We start from the raw sequence: 16176 nt of genomic DNA, 5'->3' as shown, positions 1-16176 counted from the left end.
CCTCTGCTCTATGTATAAACGGGAAGTCTCTTGTCCCTTCATTTATCACTCCCCTCTTCAACTCCAGACCCAGCTGCTCCCTCCTCACCCTGTCATAGACTTTTGCAGTGACTCATGACTCATGCAGGGAAAATTGACCTCCTGTTTCTACAAAGAGCTTAGAAGGATTCAGCTAGTGAGTTTTTAATCGTGTGATGTCATAGTAATGGAAAACAGAAGAATTAACTGGGTAGAAAGGCAAAATGAGCAATTGTAAGTACACAGTGCTATATAATATGATGACTGCAATATATTAAGAGGATAACATTTTTGATGGAAGGAGGAAGAGGAGTGCTTCTTTAAGTTGGAAATGGCAAATTGCCGAGCTAGCGGCACTGATGTAGAAGATGTCACCTATACAATGGATAGATAAGGGCCACCTGTCTAAGGATATATTTTGAGAATCTGTGTTAAAATAATTTCTTAGTGAACCAAAAAATGATGAACTGTGCTGTCATCAAAAGTAATGTAACTTTAGCCGACCTCCTTCACAACTTTTATTTTGCCCATTTTTTATTTTTATTCTCCTTTTTTTGAAATGTGGACAGTAAAGTCTTTTATTCAGAGGAGATTTGCAGATGAGGTTCTTCATTTGAGTTGAGGCAAAAACTGGAGTTCACAGAGAGGCCTTTGTGTGCAAACAGTTGGGTACATTGTTTATTCAGCACAAGCAACGTCTGTGCCATTGTTTCACCAAAGTGTGAATCCAGGCTCCGAGAGGATTTACTTTTCACTTGGAAAAATTCCTCTTTCTTAGATAGACCGCTTCACTGCTCAGCATCTTTTTTATCCCTTATCTCTAAAGGTCCTTTTAGACTAACCAACCGGTGACACTTAACTAGGGCCGATCAACTACTTGTTTGCCACTCAGCGCTTGTTTAATAGCTCGTTTGCACAGGCCGATTATACTTCAGATGCGCCCTGAACAATCTGTAATAGAAAATGATGATCCTTTCTGAAGATCAAAAGATCATTTCACCAGACTAACAAGAGTTTTGCTCATTCGGCGGGTTATCGGCAGCCTATTTAGACAGGAACGAGGAGGCTAATTCTCACAATAATCGGGCAGTGTAAACGACACTTTAGTTTGAAAAATGGTGAGAACTACTGACAATGCAATGGAACCTATTGGAAAATGAAAATCGGAACGTTTTCAGATGCAGAATCGTTTATGGTTTACTTAAAGGGAACATGACAGCAAATTCATGCTGCCCAAACCACAGACAGCATGGATCACACATTGACTGCATTATTGCCCCCATGTATGTTACACTCTGACATTCTGCAGCATACATATGTTCAGCAGAACATACTTCTAAAAGCCGGTGGGGGCCTATGTGTCTCATATGACTAGTCCAAGGGGAAGGTCCCTGGTGTCTTCTCCTCGCCTCACTCCCCATGACTGACAGATCTCTCCCTTGATGCTGACTTGTCAGTTTAGGCAAACAGGGCTGGGAGAAACCGCTGGAGACCTGCCTTGGATTAGTCATCTGGCACACTTGGTCCCCGTTCAGCTTTTAAATTTTTTTTTTTTTTTTTCTGAAACGTTGCAACTTTTTAGAGTAAGTCATGCAAAGCTGCAATAACGCCACTAGATTTCTGCTGCGTGGGGTTCAGGCAGCATGAATCTGCGGTTAGGTTTCCTTTAAATGTCTTTAAAATGGCTTTTTTGGGGAACTAATTTTCAACCATGGATGGCAAGAAGAACAAACATATCAATTTTGGAACAAATCGAGCCAAACATGTCACTCAAAGCAAAGATCACCGAGCTATGACTTGCCAACTTTGCACATATCATGCGAAGAGAGCGATCACTGGAGAAGGACATCATGGTGGGAAGAATAGAAGGAACAAGGCGAAGAGGAAGACCAGCAACCCAATGGCTTGATTGAAGATAATGATGAAGAAGACCCTGGTGGACCTATCTAGGCTTGCACAAGATTGATCTTCCTACAGAGCATTCATCCATCAAGTCGCCATGGCTCGGGATTGAGCTGAAGGCCATTAATAATAATTTTAAACAGGCACATGCTGAATCTAGACAATGTTCTATAAAATTGTTAATCACTAAATTAAAGGAAAAGGGTTTCATAACATTCAATAAGTAGATGGATCCTCCGGGAGGTTTCTGTATTCTGCCCCAGTCCAGCTATACACATGCACTTCCTGAGATAAGAGATCTTACATCAGTTATGGTTACAAATTCAGACCCAGGCAACTCCCTCGTGTTCCTTTCTGGAAAATCTCAGCATAATGTCCTCTGCCATTTCATGTGGGTGTCCCGGAATATATCCATCTGATGTATTCAGCCCGTACTCCACCCTGACTGTTAAATGCTGGGAGAAGAATAAAGCAGGGGCCCGCTGCTGAGCCTCGAACAGACTGCTGAGTCAAGCCAGCCAGTCCCCATGACACTTCCTGAAAGAGTTTCCTATTATTTTATCTGGGGCCGCTCAGCAAGCCTCCTCCTCGATTTCCTCTCCACCATTTGCTTATTTCGCTCTGAGCTAAGCGAGTTTGTTTCATTTGGGTCTCTGCTGGTTTCCAGTGGCCAGATGGTTATATAATGTGTGTGATGCAGAATATCAAGTAGTGAAAAAAAATCCTGTGCAAATGATAAAATTGAACTCTATGTCCTCATATTTAGTACCTGCAAATTTAGCCACCAAGAATCAGAATTGATAGTTATTTAAAATATTTTAAAAAAATGATTAAAAACGACTAAAAACCCATATACACAATATCTAAAAGCCATTGTTGGCAGAAATGTTATACTTTTACATTGAAATACTGGGCTTGCTTCTTTTTGCACAAAAAGCCTACTTTTTGAAAGACGCATTATCTGTTCTTCTACCAAAAGCAGGCAAATTAGTTTTATTTGTAATTGGCACTATTTGGGGGTCTAGATAACTTTAAAACTTTTTTTTTAACAATATTTATTCGTTCTCCCAAGGGGGACTTGAATGAGCGATCCTATGATGGCATGGGTAACATACTGCACTATTTGTACTGACAGAGGAAGCACTCTCCCTCTGTCAAACTCATTTGTGTTCCACTGTTACCATTGACAGTAGGAGTTTTATAAGGGGTTAAACTCCTGGGATAGGTGATCACAAGTCCGATCAGTTACAGAAAGAGCCAGGCTGATCCCACTGGTACAAAAAAGTAATACTGTCTGATCAGGATGATGTATATATCTTTCATGAAGCACTAACTGTCTGTAAGGGTAAGTTCCTAGTTACTAAAGTTCTGTGATTACTGCAGCCTTGGCACTAATTCAGTCATTGTGTAATAATGTTCCAACATGGGTGAAGGGAAGAGTAGCAGCCTAATGTGAGACTGCATGCTTGTAGAAATAGTGACCATGACGGAGCTGCCATTCCACTCCAATCTAGAACATGGCAGACAGCGGTAGCAACTTTTTTAGTGAATTACCTGAAAGGGCAGCAGCACAAATGGCTGAACATTGGAGAGAGAAACTCCATAAGTTCCGCTGGGCATCTCTCTGATTAAGTTTGGCTTGATTGACAGATTTTTCTCTTAGGCTAGGGTTGTATTGGCATATATTCTCTCATCCAAGAGAATCTGGTCAAATAATCATGATCAGAGTGTGTGTATGTGTGTGTGATCAGAGTGTGTGTGATCAGAGGTCACGGGTGTGTCAGGTGTGACACAGTTGCTCTGCGCTTGGCATTGCAGATGCCTTCTTGGTCCTCTCAAATCGGTAGTATAGTTATATCCTTCTCCCTTTAAGACCCAGCAGTTACCTCCCACCTTCTGCTGCTGATTGACACACCCTTGCTTGGTAGTTAAAAACTCTGTTTCTCCAGAGAGTCGCCGGTGATAGTTTTATGTACCTCTGTGCAGACTTTGAGTACTAGCAGTTGGCTAGTCTCGTCTTTGGTGCCCTTGGATGACAGTTGGCTTGACACCAGAGAGATAATGCCAAGTGTATCCCCTTTGTTTGTTTACCTTGTTATCTTTAGTTACAGTGGTGCCTGACTAGTGCTCACCCTGTCTCTTCCCTATCTAGGGCCAAGCTCTAGGGACATTCAGGGTTTAGGCTCCTGCTCGGCGATAGGTGCAGAACCTATATAGGTAGGGTAGGCAGGATGATATTAGATCTGCCTAGAGGTCTCCCTCCCTCTTCCCGCCGTTGTACATTTATTCCTTAGTTCACCTTGTGTGACACCAGAGTGTGCGTGTGACACCAGAGTGTGCGTGTGATCCTATTCTCTCAGATGAGAAGAAGGAGGAGAAAAAAGTCTCCATCTTCTTCATTCTGTCAGTCGAACTGCACTCGTATGTCATCCAAGTGCGGTCCGATATTTTTCATGCACTCATTGACTTGCTTTTCCGAATGTGATCTGAATATCGGATGCAAAGCGTGCATGCTGCGGTTTTCTTAGTTTTCTTTTTTTTGTATACTCTTGGTTCAAGAAATAAATCAGACATGTGCACGGCCCCATAGAATAACATTGGTCAGAGTGTGATCGGATGTTTTATTGGATCGCACTCGAACTGAAAATACGGTTGTCTGCATGAGCCCTTAGGAAGAAACCTGTCAATCAGATGGAACCTCTTAGTGGATATTTCTCGTTGTGCACAGCTCATTTTGTCAGATTGTTTTTGGGTTTTTTTCCTGAAGAGCTGCAGCGTTTCACAGTAAAACCCTCCCCTTGGGTTCAGGCAGCATAAATCCCCTGATGGATCCTTTTTGGGCTAAACTGCAAGGACTTTAACTCAACAAATCCAGTACTCATAAACCCAGCCTAATACCGGGACGCCACCAAAAGGATAATTCTTGCATTTTAGCAGCTTTGTGTGGGCTGAATTTTCTGTTTTACCATTTAAGGTATTTCTGTCCTAGTTGGTATAGAGGTATAGTTGGCTGGAAACGTTCACAACCACTCTTCCCATTAGTGTTGAATGAAGCCATTAGCTTTAAGTCCAGCGTTGTCCTCACTGAGAACAGGCTCGGCTTCCTTCCTCTGCTCCCTTTCCTGTTTGTGTATGGGAACCTTCCTTCGTTGTGTAAGGACAGGAAGGTCACTCTTTCTATGGAAGTCTGAGGCGTTCCAGAACCCCACTACACACAATTTTTTTTTTTTTAGTACATGCAATCTTTTGTCGTGTTGACTCTTTTCATTACTCGTAATGTTTAGATTTCATGGACTGCAAGAGCCACTATCAATGGTCCATGCAGCAAGGCAACATCCTGCAAAACAATATAACTAACATGAATGGCAGAGCATGGTAAACGTTCATGGAATTATTGGCGTAGAGCAGAAGACATGAATTGTTACTCATTTTTTTTTATGGTTGGGTGGTAACTATTTAAATTGTGTTTTTCGTTGACTTTAGGAAATGGCGCATATCCCAGAATAGGACTAAGAACTAATATTTCTAAACATATTTTTCTTTTCCTTTCTTTTACGCCACGTCATGACTTCTTCTGGGCTTGGTAAATGTTGTGACTAGAAATGGATAAATGTGGGGGGGGGATGAATTTGGCTGCTCTGAGTTTCTCCCATGCTATTTTTTGGACTGACCAATCTTTATATCTGACCAGGCGAAACAATTAACCCTTTTCACTTTAAAGGAAATCTGTCACCAGGTTTTTGCTATTTTATCTGAGGGCAGGATAATGTAGAAGCAGAATCCCTGATTCCAGCTATGTGCCACTTACTGCGCTGCTTGATGCAGTTTTGATAAAATCCCTGTTTTATCTGTTGCAGATCCTCCCATTTTCTAAATGCTGATCCCTGTATAATCTGCCCACACCACTGATTGGCAGATATCTGTGTACACTGCAGAAAGCAGCCAATCAGTGGTGTGGGCGGGGTATACAGAGCTCATGAATATGGAGGACTACTGATGATTTCCTGCTAATAAAACAGTGATTTTATCAAAACTACAGCTAGCAGCCCAGTGAGTTTATTTATTTTCCTCACCTAAATAGTGCCTGTCATAGAAATATTAAGAATTTCTCCCAAACCCCTCATTCCCCCTCCTCTATACTATTTGTCAGAGTAGAAAAGCTGGCAATTTCCAGAGCTGTCTCTCTGCATATTAGCACACACCGGAGAAGTGGCTAATAGGCAAATGCTAGCACAAAGGGAGCTACTAACCCAATTAACATACGAGTGTATCTTCTAGTGGCACTGACCTGTGATAAATATACACCTAGGTGAGAAGGATGCAGTTTCTAGCTTAAAAATAATTCTTTTTCACCCCCAGGGCAACCCCCATTTGCTCCACAGAAATCTGCAGTCTCGCCAGCGCTGACAGGAAATATGGAATATCAGAAGTTCTATACTTCCGATAATAATGGGACACATATTTTTAGCGGCGGGGTCAGCTAAGGAACAATATGCTTATTTTTCCGTAGCTGTATGCCCCTCCGGTGAGCTGTGGCGCAAAAGTACCGAAATAACAGACCGCAGCTATGCCATGTGTAGTCTCTAAGGAAAGGTAAATTTGTAATAAAGAATATTACGTCACTTGCAAACTTCTGCGATCAAAAATCGAGCAGTTATCCCAAAAGTTAGAGATTTTAATAGTAGTATGAAGGGTGGAGCCCAGCCCACGAGATGTCATCACAGGGGGTGTGTGGGCAGGTTTCCCCCTTCGACATAGAAGACCCAGCCGAGATTGGGTCAGTACTCATTGTAGGGAGGTACAGTGGTGGCCAAAAGTATTGGCACCCCTGCAATTCTATCAGATAATACTCAGTTTCTTCCTGAAAATGATTGCAATCACAAATCCTTTGGTCTTATTACCTTCATTTAATTTGCTTGCAAGGAAAAAACACAAAAGAGAATGAAGCAAAAATCAAATCATTGATCATTTCACACACAACTCCAAAAATGGGCCAGACAAAAGTATTGGCACCCTCAGCCTAATACTTGGTTGCACAACCTTTAGCCAAAATAACTGCGAACAACCGCTTCCGGTAACCATCAATGAGTTTCTTACAATGCTCTGCTGGAATTGTAGACCATTCTTCTTTGGCAAACTGCTCCAGGTCCCTGATATTTGAAGGGTGCCTTCTCCAAACTGCCATTTTGAGATCTCTCCACAGGTGTTCTATGGGATTCAGGTCTGGACTCATTGCTGGCCACCTTAGAAGTCTCCAGTTCTTTCTCTCAAGCCATTTTATAGTGCTTTTGGAAGTGTGTTTTGCGTCATTGTCCTGCTGGAAGACCCATGACCTCTGAGGGAGACCCAGCTTTCTCACACTGGGCCCTACATTATGCTGCAAAATTTGTTGGTAGTCTTCAGACTTCATAATGCCATGCACATGGTCAAGCAGTCCAGTGCCAGAGGCAGCAAAGCAACCCCAAAATATCAGGGAACCTCCGCCATGTTTGACTGTAGGGACCGTGTTCTTTTCTTTGAATGCCTCTTTTTTTTTCCTGTACACTCTATGTTGATGCTTTTTCCCAAAAAGCTCTACTTTTGTCTCATCTGACCAGAGAACATTCTTCCAAAACGTTTTAGGCTTTCTCAGGTAAGTTTTGGCAAACTCCAGCCTGGCTTTTTTATGTCTCGGGGTAAGAAGTGGGGTCTTCCTGGGTGTCCTACCATACAGTCCCTTTTCATTCAGACGCCGACGGATAGTACGGGTTGACACTGTTGTACCCTCGGACTGCAGGGCAGCTTGAACTTGTTTGGATGTAGTCGAGGTTCTTTATCCACCATCCGCACAATCTTGCGTTGAAATCTCTCATCAATTTTTCTTTTCCGTCCACATCTAGGGAGGTAAGCCACAGTGCCATGGGCTTTAAACTTCTTGATGACAATGCGCACGGAAGACACAGGAACATTCAGGTCTTTGGAGATGGACTTGTAGCCTTGAGATTGCTCATGCTTCCTCACAATTTGGTTTCTCAAGTCCTCAGATAGTTCTTTGGTCTTCTTTCTTTTCTCCATGCTCAATGTGGTCACACAAGGACACAGGAGAGAGGTTGAGTCAACTTTAATCCATGTTAAATGGCTGCAAGTGTGATTTAGTTATTGCCAACACCTGTTAGGTGACACAGGTAAGTTACAGGTGCTGTTAATTACACGAATTAGAGAAGCATCACGTGATTTTTCCAACAGTGCCAATACTTTTGTCCACCCCCTTTTTTAGGTTTGGTGTGGAATTATATCCAATTTGGCTTTAGGACAATTCTTTTTGTGTTTTTTCATTGAGGACAAATTAAATGAAGAGAATAATACCAAAGAATTTGTGATTGCAATCATTTTCAGGAAGAAACTGAGTATTATCTGACAGAATTGCAGGGGTGCCAATACGTTTGGCCACCACTGTATATATTCTATAAGAAAGGGGGTCCCATTCAATAATGGTCAAATTGGAGCCCCTCCCCTTCAGCTTAACTGAATCATCTCTTCGATCGGTATAGTAAGTTCTTCTTTAATCCCAATTTATTTGTGTAACTGTATATTCTGTATTGTAATGTCTCCTTTTGTAAAACTTTTTGTATATTTTTCATAAACAGTGCCTCCCTTTTGGATTAAATACAAAATGTTATAGTCCTGTTTCTTTTGTTCTGTAATCGTTCCTCCCCCGAATCCATACACTACCAGAAAGCCAGCGTCTGATCAGGCCTGTGTTATACAGGGTGGGCCATTTATATGGATACACCTAAATAAAATGGGAATGGTTGGTGATATCAACTTCCTGTTTGTGGCACATTAGTATATGGGAGAGGGAAAACTTTTCCAGATGGGTGGTGACCATGGTGGCCATTTTGAAGTCTGCCATTTTGGATCCAACTTTATTTTTTTCAATGGGAAGAGGGTCATGTGACACATCAGACTTATTGAGAATTTCATAAGAAAAACAATGGTGTGCTTGGTTTTAACTTAACTTTATTCTTTCATGAGTGTTTTACAAGTTTATGACCACTTATAAAATGTGTTCAAAGTGCTGCCCATTGTGTTGGATTGTCAATGCAATCCTCTTCTCCCACTCTTGACACACTGATAGCAACACCGTAGAAGAAATGCTAGCACAGGCTTCCAGTATCCGTTGTTTCAGATGCTGCACATCTCGTATCTTGATGGTATGGTGTGGTATATGGGATATAGAGATAGTGGGGCCATTCTTCATCAATTTAAACCTCAATGCCACTGGATATCTGAAATTACTACATAATGATGTGTTGCCCTCTTTATGCACTGAAGATGGCACGTTCCCTGAGTTTTTCCAACAAGATGGTGCACCACCTCATTATGGGTGTCAGGTCCGAGCATTCCTACATGAACAGTTTCCTGGAAAGTGGATTGGTCATCGTGGGCCAGTTGAATGGCCACCAAGGTCTCCCGATCTGACCCCCTTAGACTTTTATCTTTGGGGTCATCTGAAGGCAATTGTCTATGCTGTGAAGATACGAGATGTGCAGCATCTGAAGCAAGGGATACTGGAAGCCTGTGCTAGCATTTCTTCTGCGGTGTTGCTATCAGTGTGTCAAGAGTGGGAGAAGAGGGTTGCATTGACAATCCAACACAATGGGCAGCACTTTGAACACATTTTATAAGTGGTCATAAACTTGTAAAAAATCATGAAAGAATAAAAGTTATGTTAAATCCAAGCACACCATTGTTTTTTCTATGAAATTCTCTATAAGTTTGATGTGTCACATGACCCTCTTCCCATTGAAAAAAAATAAAGTTGTATCCAAAATGGCCAACTTCAAAATGGCTGCCCTGGTCACCACCAATCTGGAAAAGTTTACCCCCTCCCATATACTAATGTGCCACAAACAGGAAGTTGATATCACCAACCATTCCCATTTTATTTTGGTGTATCCATATAAATGGCCCACCCTGTATATTAAAGTTGGTCGGTGGTGGCAGCGAATATTAATTGATCTATCGTGAAGCTGGCAGTGACCATATGGGGGTGTATACACATATTCCATGCGTTGGAATCCGGAGGTGTGTACACCATACGCTCACTGGTCGCTTGCCGATAGCTACGTAGTGAGTACTCAGGATCGTGAGCTCGCGAATCCCTGACAAACCTGACAAAGATACGGCAGCAGTGGGATATTGTGTGATCTCCCCGGTGTCACCCCCGTCGTTCCCTGACAGTGCCATTAATTTCTACAGTTCTTTACAGACATAATCACTGTCACCACTGGGGCTCGCAATGTAAATTCCCTATAGGTACAATACATCCCTGGAATCAGGGTCTCTGATTCATCAAGACCGGTATGCTGACGTCAGACGCTTCTAGTTAATGAAGAGGCTCTTTCACTGCGTCACAATTCTTATTCCAGTCAGTGGTGGAATCAATCGCTGGGGAATTAGGGTCTCTGCCGCTGCCTCGGATGGAGTAGCAAAAACCTGGTGACAGATTCAATTTAAAAAATAGACTTAAAGGGGTTGTCTGATGGTCACATATGTTGTCCATATTAGGGCACATAGATGTCATTTAGGTGAGTCTGTTGCTCATGACTCCCCCTATGACAGATATTCTCAATGATGGTGATGCATTTAGGGTCTCTAGGTTCTGGTTACAGGCTGAAGGTCACCATGATTGTCACAGTTCTTCCTCCTTTTACAAGGACTGGGGCATCTTATAGGTTAAATAAAAAGTTTCTACTGTTACTTCTGCTTGTTGTCCCAACACGTCTGTGATGTGATTTTGGTTTTGGGGCCTGCAGTGTTGAGACATTCACATATTTATTATATCATTATTATTCTAGTCCTTGATCTGCTGTTCTTTGATGTGCTGTACTGCTCTTGTTCTAAGTATCACTTGCTTCTGAAGACTTGTATTTTCTTGTAATTACCCTACAATCCAGGGACATAACTTTATGGACATACCTCTACTACAGAAACCAAGCCTTAGATCATCTGTTATTTTTTTTCTGGTTATTTTATGCTTTATGGGGTATCTTGTTTTCCTTCTTCCACACACCTTTGCAGGTAAAGCTATCATGTCCCTACAGTGAAAACAGCTGAATGTAGGTTTTCCAGCATTTAGACCCTCCATGATCTAAAAGGGAATGTGTAATCAGTTATTTTCAATAGCACTATTTAAAAAAAAAAAAGTTTGCAATCTTCACATTGACCACTAGGCTTATACATCCTGTTCTGTACAGTTGACTTTTCAGCAGTTTACTTATCACAGACAGGATTTTAATGAAAGGTAACAACACCTTTATGTGTTGTCGATAACACGGAACCCACCACTTACAATAGGAGATGTCACAGCTCACCTCCTCCCCTTCCCTTGATGATGACCTTTGCCCTCATGAGAGCATGCTCATTACGTAATGCAATGCATTAGAATCTTGAGTCAGACTATTTCTACTAACATCTATGTGCCCAGATAAGGACCTTATAAGTGGCATTTATGCTTTATTTAAAGGGAATCTGTCAGGCGATACATGTTACACGATTGCAGCCAGGTATATTGCGCCAGCGTTTCACAGATGATTTTCTGTGAAGATCCGGCTGGGGACATTATCCGGAGACAAGTTTAGTCTGGCGTCACCTTCGGCTGTCTACTCCCAGCACCACAGCTGTGGATTCTCTCGCATGTATAGAGGGAGAGAACTGTCAATCACCAGCTCGGCTGCAGCGCTGGGAAGAGCCGGCCAGGGGCTGAGCCAAAGTAATCTGATCTCTGGCTTTGGTGCCCGGCCGGATCTTCAAAGTATATAATCTCTGAAACGCTGGAGCATCTTCTCCCAGCACCGTAGCTGGTGATTGATGGTCTCTCCCTCACATGTACAGAAGGAGAGAACTGTAAATCAGCTGCGGCGCTGAGAAGAGCCGTCCAGGGGCAGAGCCACACTAATATGGTCTCTGGCTTTGATCCCTTGCCGGATCTTCAAAGTATAGGATCTCTGAAATGCTGGAGGGTCTTCTCTCAGCACCACAAGTGGTGATTTACAGGTCTCTCCCTTACATGTACAGAAGGAGAGAACTGTTGATTACCAGCTCAGCTGCAGCGCTGGGAAGAGCCGGCCAGGGGCAGAGCCAAAATAATCTGATCTCTGGCTTTGGTCCCCAGCCGGATCTTCAAACTATAGGATCTCTGAACAGCTGGAGCGTTTCAGAGAATAATATACGTGGCTGCAATTCTTCCCTCCTGCGGTTTGGGCAGCATGAATCACCCCTTTAAAAAAATAAAAAATCTTTAGGCAGCCATTTTGATTTTATCATGGCATACAACTATAAAAATTCATAGCATTATGATGTTATCAAAGTTTAAAAAGTGCTGGTCAATCCTTAGAATAGGCCATCAGTATTAGATGGGTGACGGTCTACTCTCGGCTCCACTACGAATCAGGCCTTTGGAGGGGGATTCAGCTCTCAGGCGATCCCTACGGCCTGTTCATTGTACTTTTTATATTGTTACTTTGTCTCATTGAAGTGAAGGATCGGCCATGAGTTTGAAAAACCTGATTTATCCCTTTAACAAGATTTTATATTGGCGCTATAGAAAATGGTTGCAAAGGTGGACATAGCTTTTAATTTATTTTTAAATAGTTGATACTTCCACGCCCAATGTGGCAATCTGTCACCTCTCCTGAGCAGGTAATGTAGCCGGCGACTCCGTGGGAAAGCGGATCCATCTGAAGGTGCTGTAGCCGTCACCCTTCTTGGATTATACAGAACAAACATGAGGTTTTGTTATAGTGGTATTACTGGATATACACAGCGCCTTCACTACAAATACACAAGTCACAAGGTCATTCTTTACTTTGTACCAGAAAAGCAATTTATCTGCTAGATTACTAAAAGGCCGATTACCATACCGCAGTGGTCCCTGTTTTCTGGGAGTGTGGACCAATACTTGCACCAAGTTCAGAAGCAGCATTGTCCTCTCTAGACCCCAAAGTTGAACTTTTATGAGCGGTCGTTAAACCCTATTTGCTGTAATTTGCAGGTGATTGATCTCGATTACCTCACTAATCTTTTACGTCTTTTTTCCAGGTGATTGATCAGTATGAGAAAGATGGCTTCCAGTTCTTGGCCAAAGTTTTTAACTCTTCGCACTCCTTCCTGGAAGATTTGACGGGCCTTACCTTGCTGCATCAGGAGACACAAGCGGCAGAGGTCAGAATCCCTTAACCCTTTCTTGTCCGTATGTCCATTAGGATGCTTTCGTTTTGTAACCCTAAGGCCAAGTCCAGGTGGGGGGGGGGGGTGTTTGTTGCTCATGTTTTTTGTTTTTTTTTAAACATCCAGATTGATAACCTCACCCCATAAAAGTCTCAGATGTTCAAAGATGGTCTATCTTATGATAGAGTCTATAATGTTGGACCGATGGCTATAATGCTTTCATAAGCCGGCGCATCATACACTTTAGATAGTTTTCCAATTTATGGTGAAATGAAGGTTTCCTTGAAGCAGCCATATGCAATTTAGATTATATTGGCTATTAGAGTTGTTCACAGTGACCATACTTATTCAGTTAGACAGGGCAGATGGTGTCCAATGCATTGCCAAATGTGACTTTCTTAAAGGAAATCTGTCAGCAGGTTTTTGCTATGTAACCTGAGGTAGGGGCTGAGACCCTGATTCCAGCGATGTGTCATTTACTGGGCTGCTTCTTGTTGGTTCAATAAAATCAGTGTTTTATGGAGATTATCACTACAGGACTAGGTGTCGGGTGCCTCCTAGTCAACTGCTCTGTATAACCCCGCCCCCACCACTGATTATCAGCGCTCTGTCAATGTACAGTGTACTCAGAAGGCAGCCAATGAGTGGTGTGGGCGGGGTTATAAAGGGCTCAGCATTCTGAGCTCTGCTAGATCTACAGCAGAGATTGTATCAAAATAACATCATGCATACCAGTGAGTGATACATCACTGGAATCTGGGTCTCTGCCCCTACATCATGCTACTCTTTGATTACGTAGCAAAACCTGCTGACAGATTCCCTTTTAAAGGTATTATATCAAGTACCTTGTTGATTACTGGAATCCCACCATGGGGAACTCAACTGATGATCCCGAGAATAGGGCTCTGCAGTGCCCCATTTTTGGGATCAGCAACAGTCCCAGAGATGGGACCCCCAGCACTCGTCCTCTTTAATAAAAGGTTACTCTACTCCCTAAATTTTTCATCAATGAACAATTCTTTGTGCTACTAGTGACGATTAGACAAAAGTTTCAAGCAGGCAAAAGTCTCTTCATGTTTAAACTCCACCCGTCAATCATTCTCTATGGTTGTTTGCTTCCCTTATCTTTAATATATACCCTAAATTCAATTGCTCATTGCAGGAGCAGCACCATTTACGCTGCATTATATACTAGTCTTTGACATTCAGTTGTGCCATTTTTGAAAAAGCCTGTATTTAATAAGTGGAGATTGACAGAGGAGCTTGCATAAAATGTTGGCATAACTCTAATATAAAGTCAGGAAAGACTCAACTTTGGTTTATATTGAAGATTTGGGGTATGACCATGTTCACTTAACACCAGTATTAGAGCAGGACACACGTGTGGCAGCAGATTCCTGTGGCTGGTCTCCAGATCATGTCTGTAATATACAATAAAAAATAAGTTTCAAGTCAGTACGATTCTTAGCCATTACTTCTTCTCGTGAGATAGTGACTGATAGCTGACATTGACCACTGCATCTGATCAATGCGCCACATATACATACTTTATGCTCAGACTTTTAGCTGTTCGCACCCGGAAAAGAAGGTCATTAACAAGTTCCTTTCATAAGTTATTTTTTTGTATAGGCAAAATTTGTATTTTTTTTTTTTCATGCATAAGGCGGCAAAATTGCCTTTGGCGACCGTGTGAATGAGCCCTTTGATTTAGTAAGGGAACTTGAAAACGAAGAGTCTGTTTACCCTGGCCAACCTGGGGCACGAGACAACGGCCCGTCAGCTGCCTGAAGATTGTTCACCAGTCCTAGTTTATCCAGTCCAGACCTGACTTCAGATGCGCACTGAAAGATCTTTCATAGATCGTTTAGTGCACATAGGTTCCCTTTGCTCTCAACAGCACAGGTTCCGTTTGAACTACCGAGAGCGATGATCAGTTGTGCAGCAGAAAGCATCTTTTCACCTGACGATCAAGCATTTTACTTGTTCGTCGGGTGAACACAAAATTATTGCGGAACGATAATTTTGCAGTGTAAATAGTCTGTGTTAGATCTGGAATGGATTTATCACCATTGTCCTGTGATTTCAAAAGCATTTACGAGAGTGGCATATCATTGTCCTGCTAACAAGCGGTAGCCCGGATGTTAATACTTTACCGATTTAAAAGAAGTCTTGTTTACTTTCATATATCTTCTGAATATCGTTGTGCTAGATCCAGTTCCTCTTACTATAAATCCCACAGCTTAAGCCGGTCTGCTAATAATAGAGCCATGATTCAAGTTACTCTGGAAGTTATTTGAAGAGCGCGCTTACCTCATCTCCGAAGATAGCTTCCACCTGACGCCAGAGTGCAGCTCCGCACAAAGATTTAGTGCCGGTTGCTCGTGTATCCAGTGTCCGGAGTCGGTAAACTGTTGATCATTGTGAGACGGATCTTACTGTGTCAGAGAAGTTTATTCAGGATGGAGCGTAATTTGCTCCCTGCTTAAATTACCGTGATGGTCCAATTGCAGGAAATTGACCGACTTGAGTTGCACTAAGTAACTCCCACTTTGTTTAGTAGCATAGCCACATTAGTATTGGCACGGCCATTCATCTATTGCTTGGGACCAGTCCCTAATAAATGTGTAAGTCAATTTTCTTGTTCATTTTAAAGGCATAAATAAAAATTTCCTGCTACAGTTCTAACAAGATCTTCAAGATTTTTCTACTACCATTTAAAAAAAACTAAGAAAGTCAGGAAACATTTAATTGATCTGGAGGTTTGTTAAAGGAATGTCCATCTTCTACATTGATATGTTCCCTATGAGGAGAGCGGAGTGAGTATAGGACCAAAGAATTCTTCATTCAAACTTTATTCCTTATAGAGTGAGAAATACTTTACAGTAAAGGCCATGTACATCTCCACACAGAATTTTTTAACATTATTTATTTCCTCCCTAAATATAAATTTGCTCTCTAAATAGTCATCATTTAAAAATTTGGTAACATTTTGCAGTTGCTAAGTGTCTAAGTCCTGCAAAAGTGATCTGCAAAAAAAAGATAAAA

General features: G+C 42.0%; 1 protein-coding gene and 1 long non-coding RNA gene across 3 annotated transcripts in view; one reads left to right on the top strand and one right to left on the bottom strand.

Annotated features, from left to right (window-relative positions):
- ATG7 (autophagy related 7) overlaps positions 1 to 16176 on the top strand; it is a 265019-nt gene that overhangs the window by 78287 nt on the left and 170556 nt on the right. For both annotated transcript variants that reach the window (XM_073644510.1, XM_073644509.1), the window contains exon 18: positions 13003 to 13125. In XM_073644510.1, the coding sequence (XP_073500611.1) occupies positions 13003 to 13125 (123 nt within the window). The remainder of the gene's footprint in view (positions 1 to 13002; positions 13126 to 16176) is intronic.
- On the bottom strand, positions 14341 to 15584 carry LOC141156534 (uncharacterized). The gene is made up of 2 exons (XR_012247657.1): positions 15442 to 15584; positions 14341 to 14552 (listed from the first exon to the last, which is right to left on the bottom strand). It is a non-coding gene; the product is annotated as an uncharacterized lncRNA (long non-coding RNA).

This window comes from Phyllobates terribilis, unplaced genomic scaffold (assembly GCF_046119375.1).
Source record: "Phyllobates terribilis strain yellow unplaced genomic scaffold, ASM4611937v1 Scaffold_8__6_contigs__length_399053987, whole genome shotgun sequence".
NCBI classification, from domain to species: Eukaryota; Metazoa; Chordata; class Amphibia; order Anura; family Dendrobatidae; genus Phyllobates; species Phyllobates terribilis.
The sequence above is the reverse complement of the archived record's forward strand: the minus strand, read 5'-3'. Positions and strand labels throughout refer to the sequence as shown.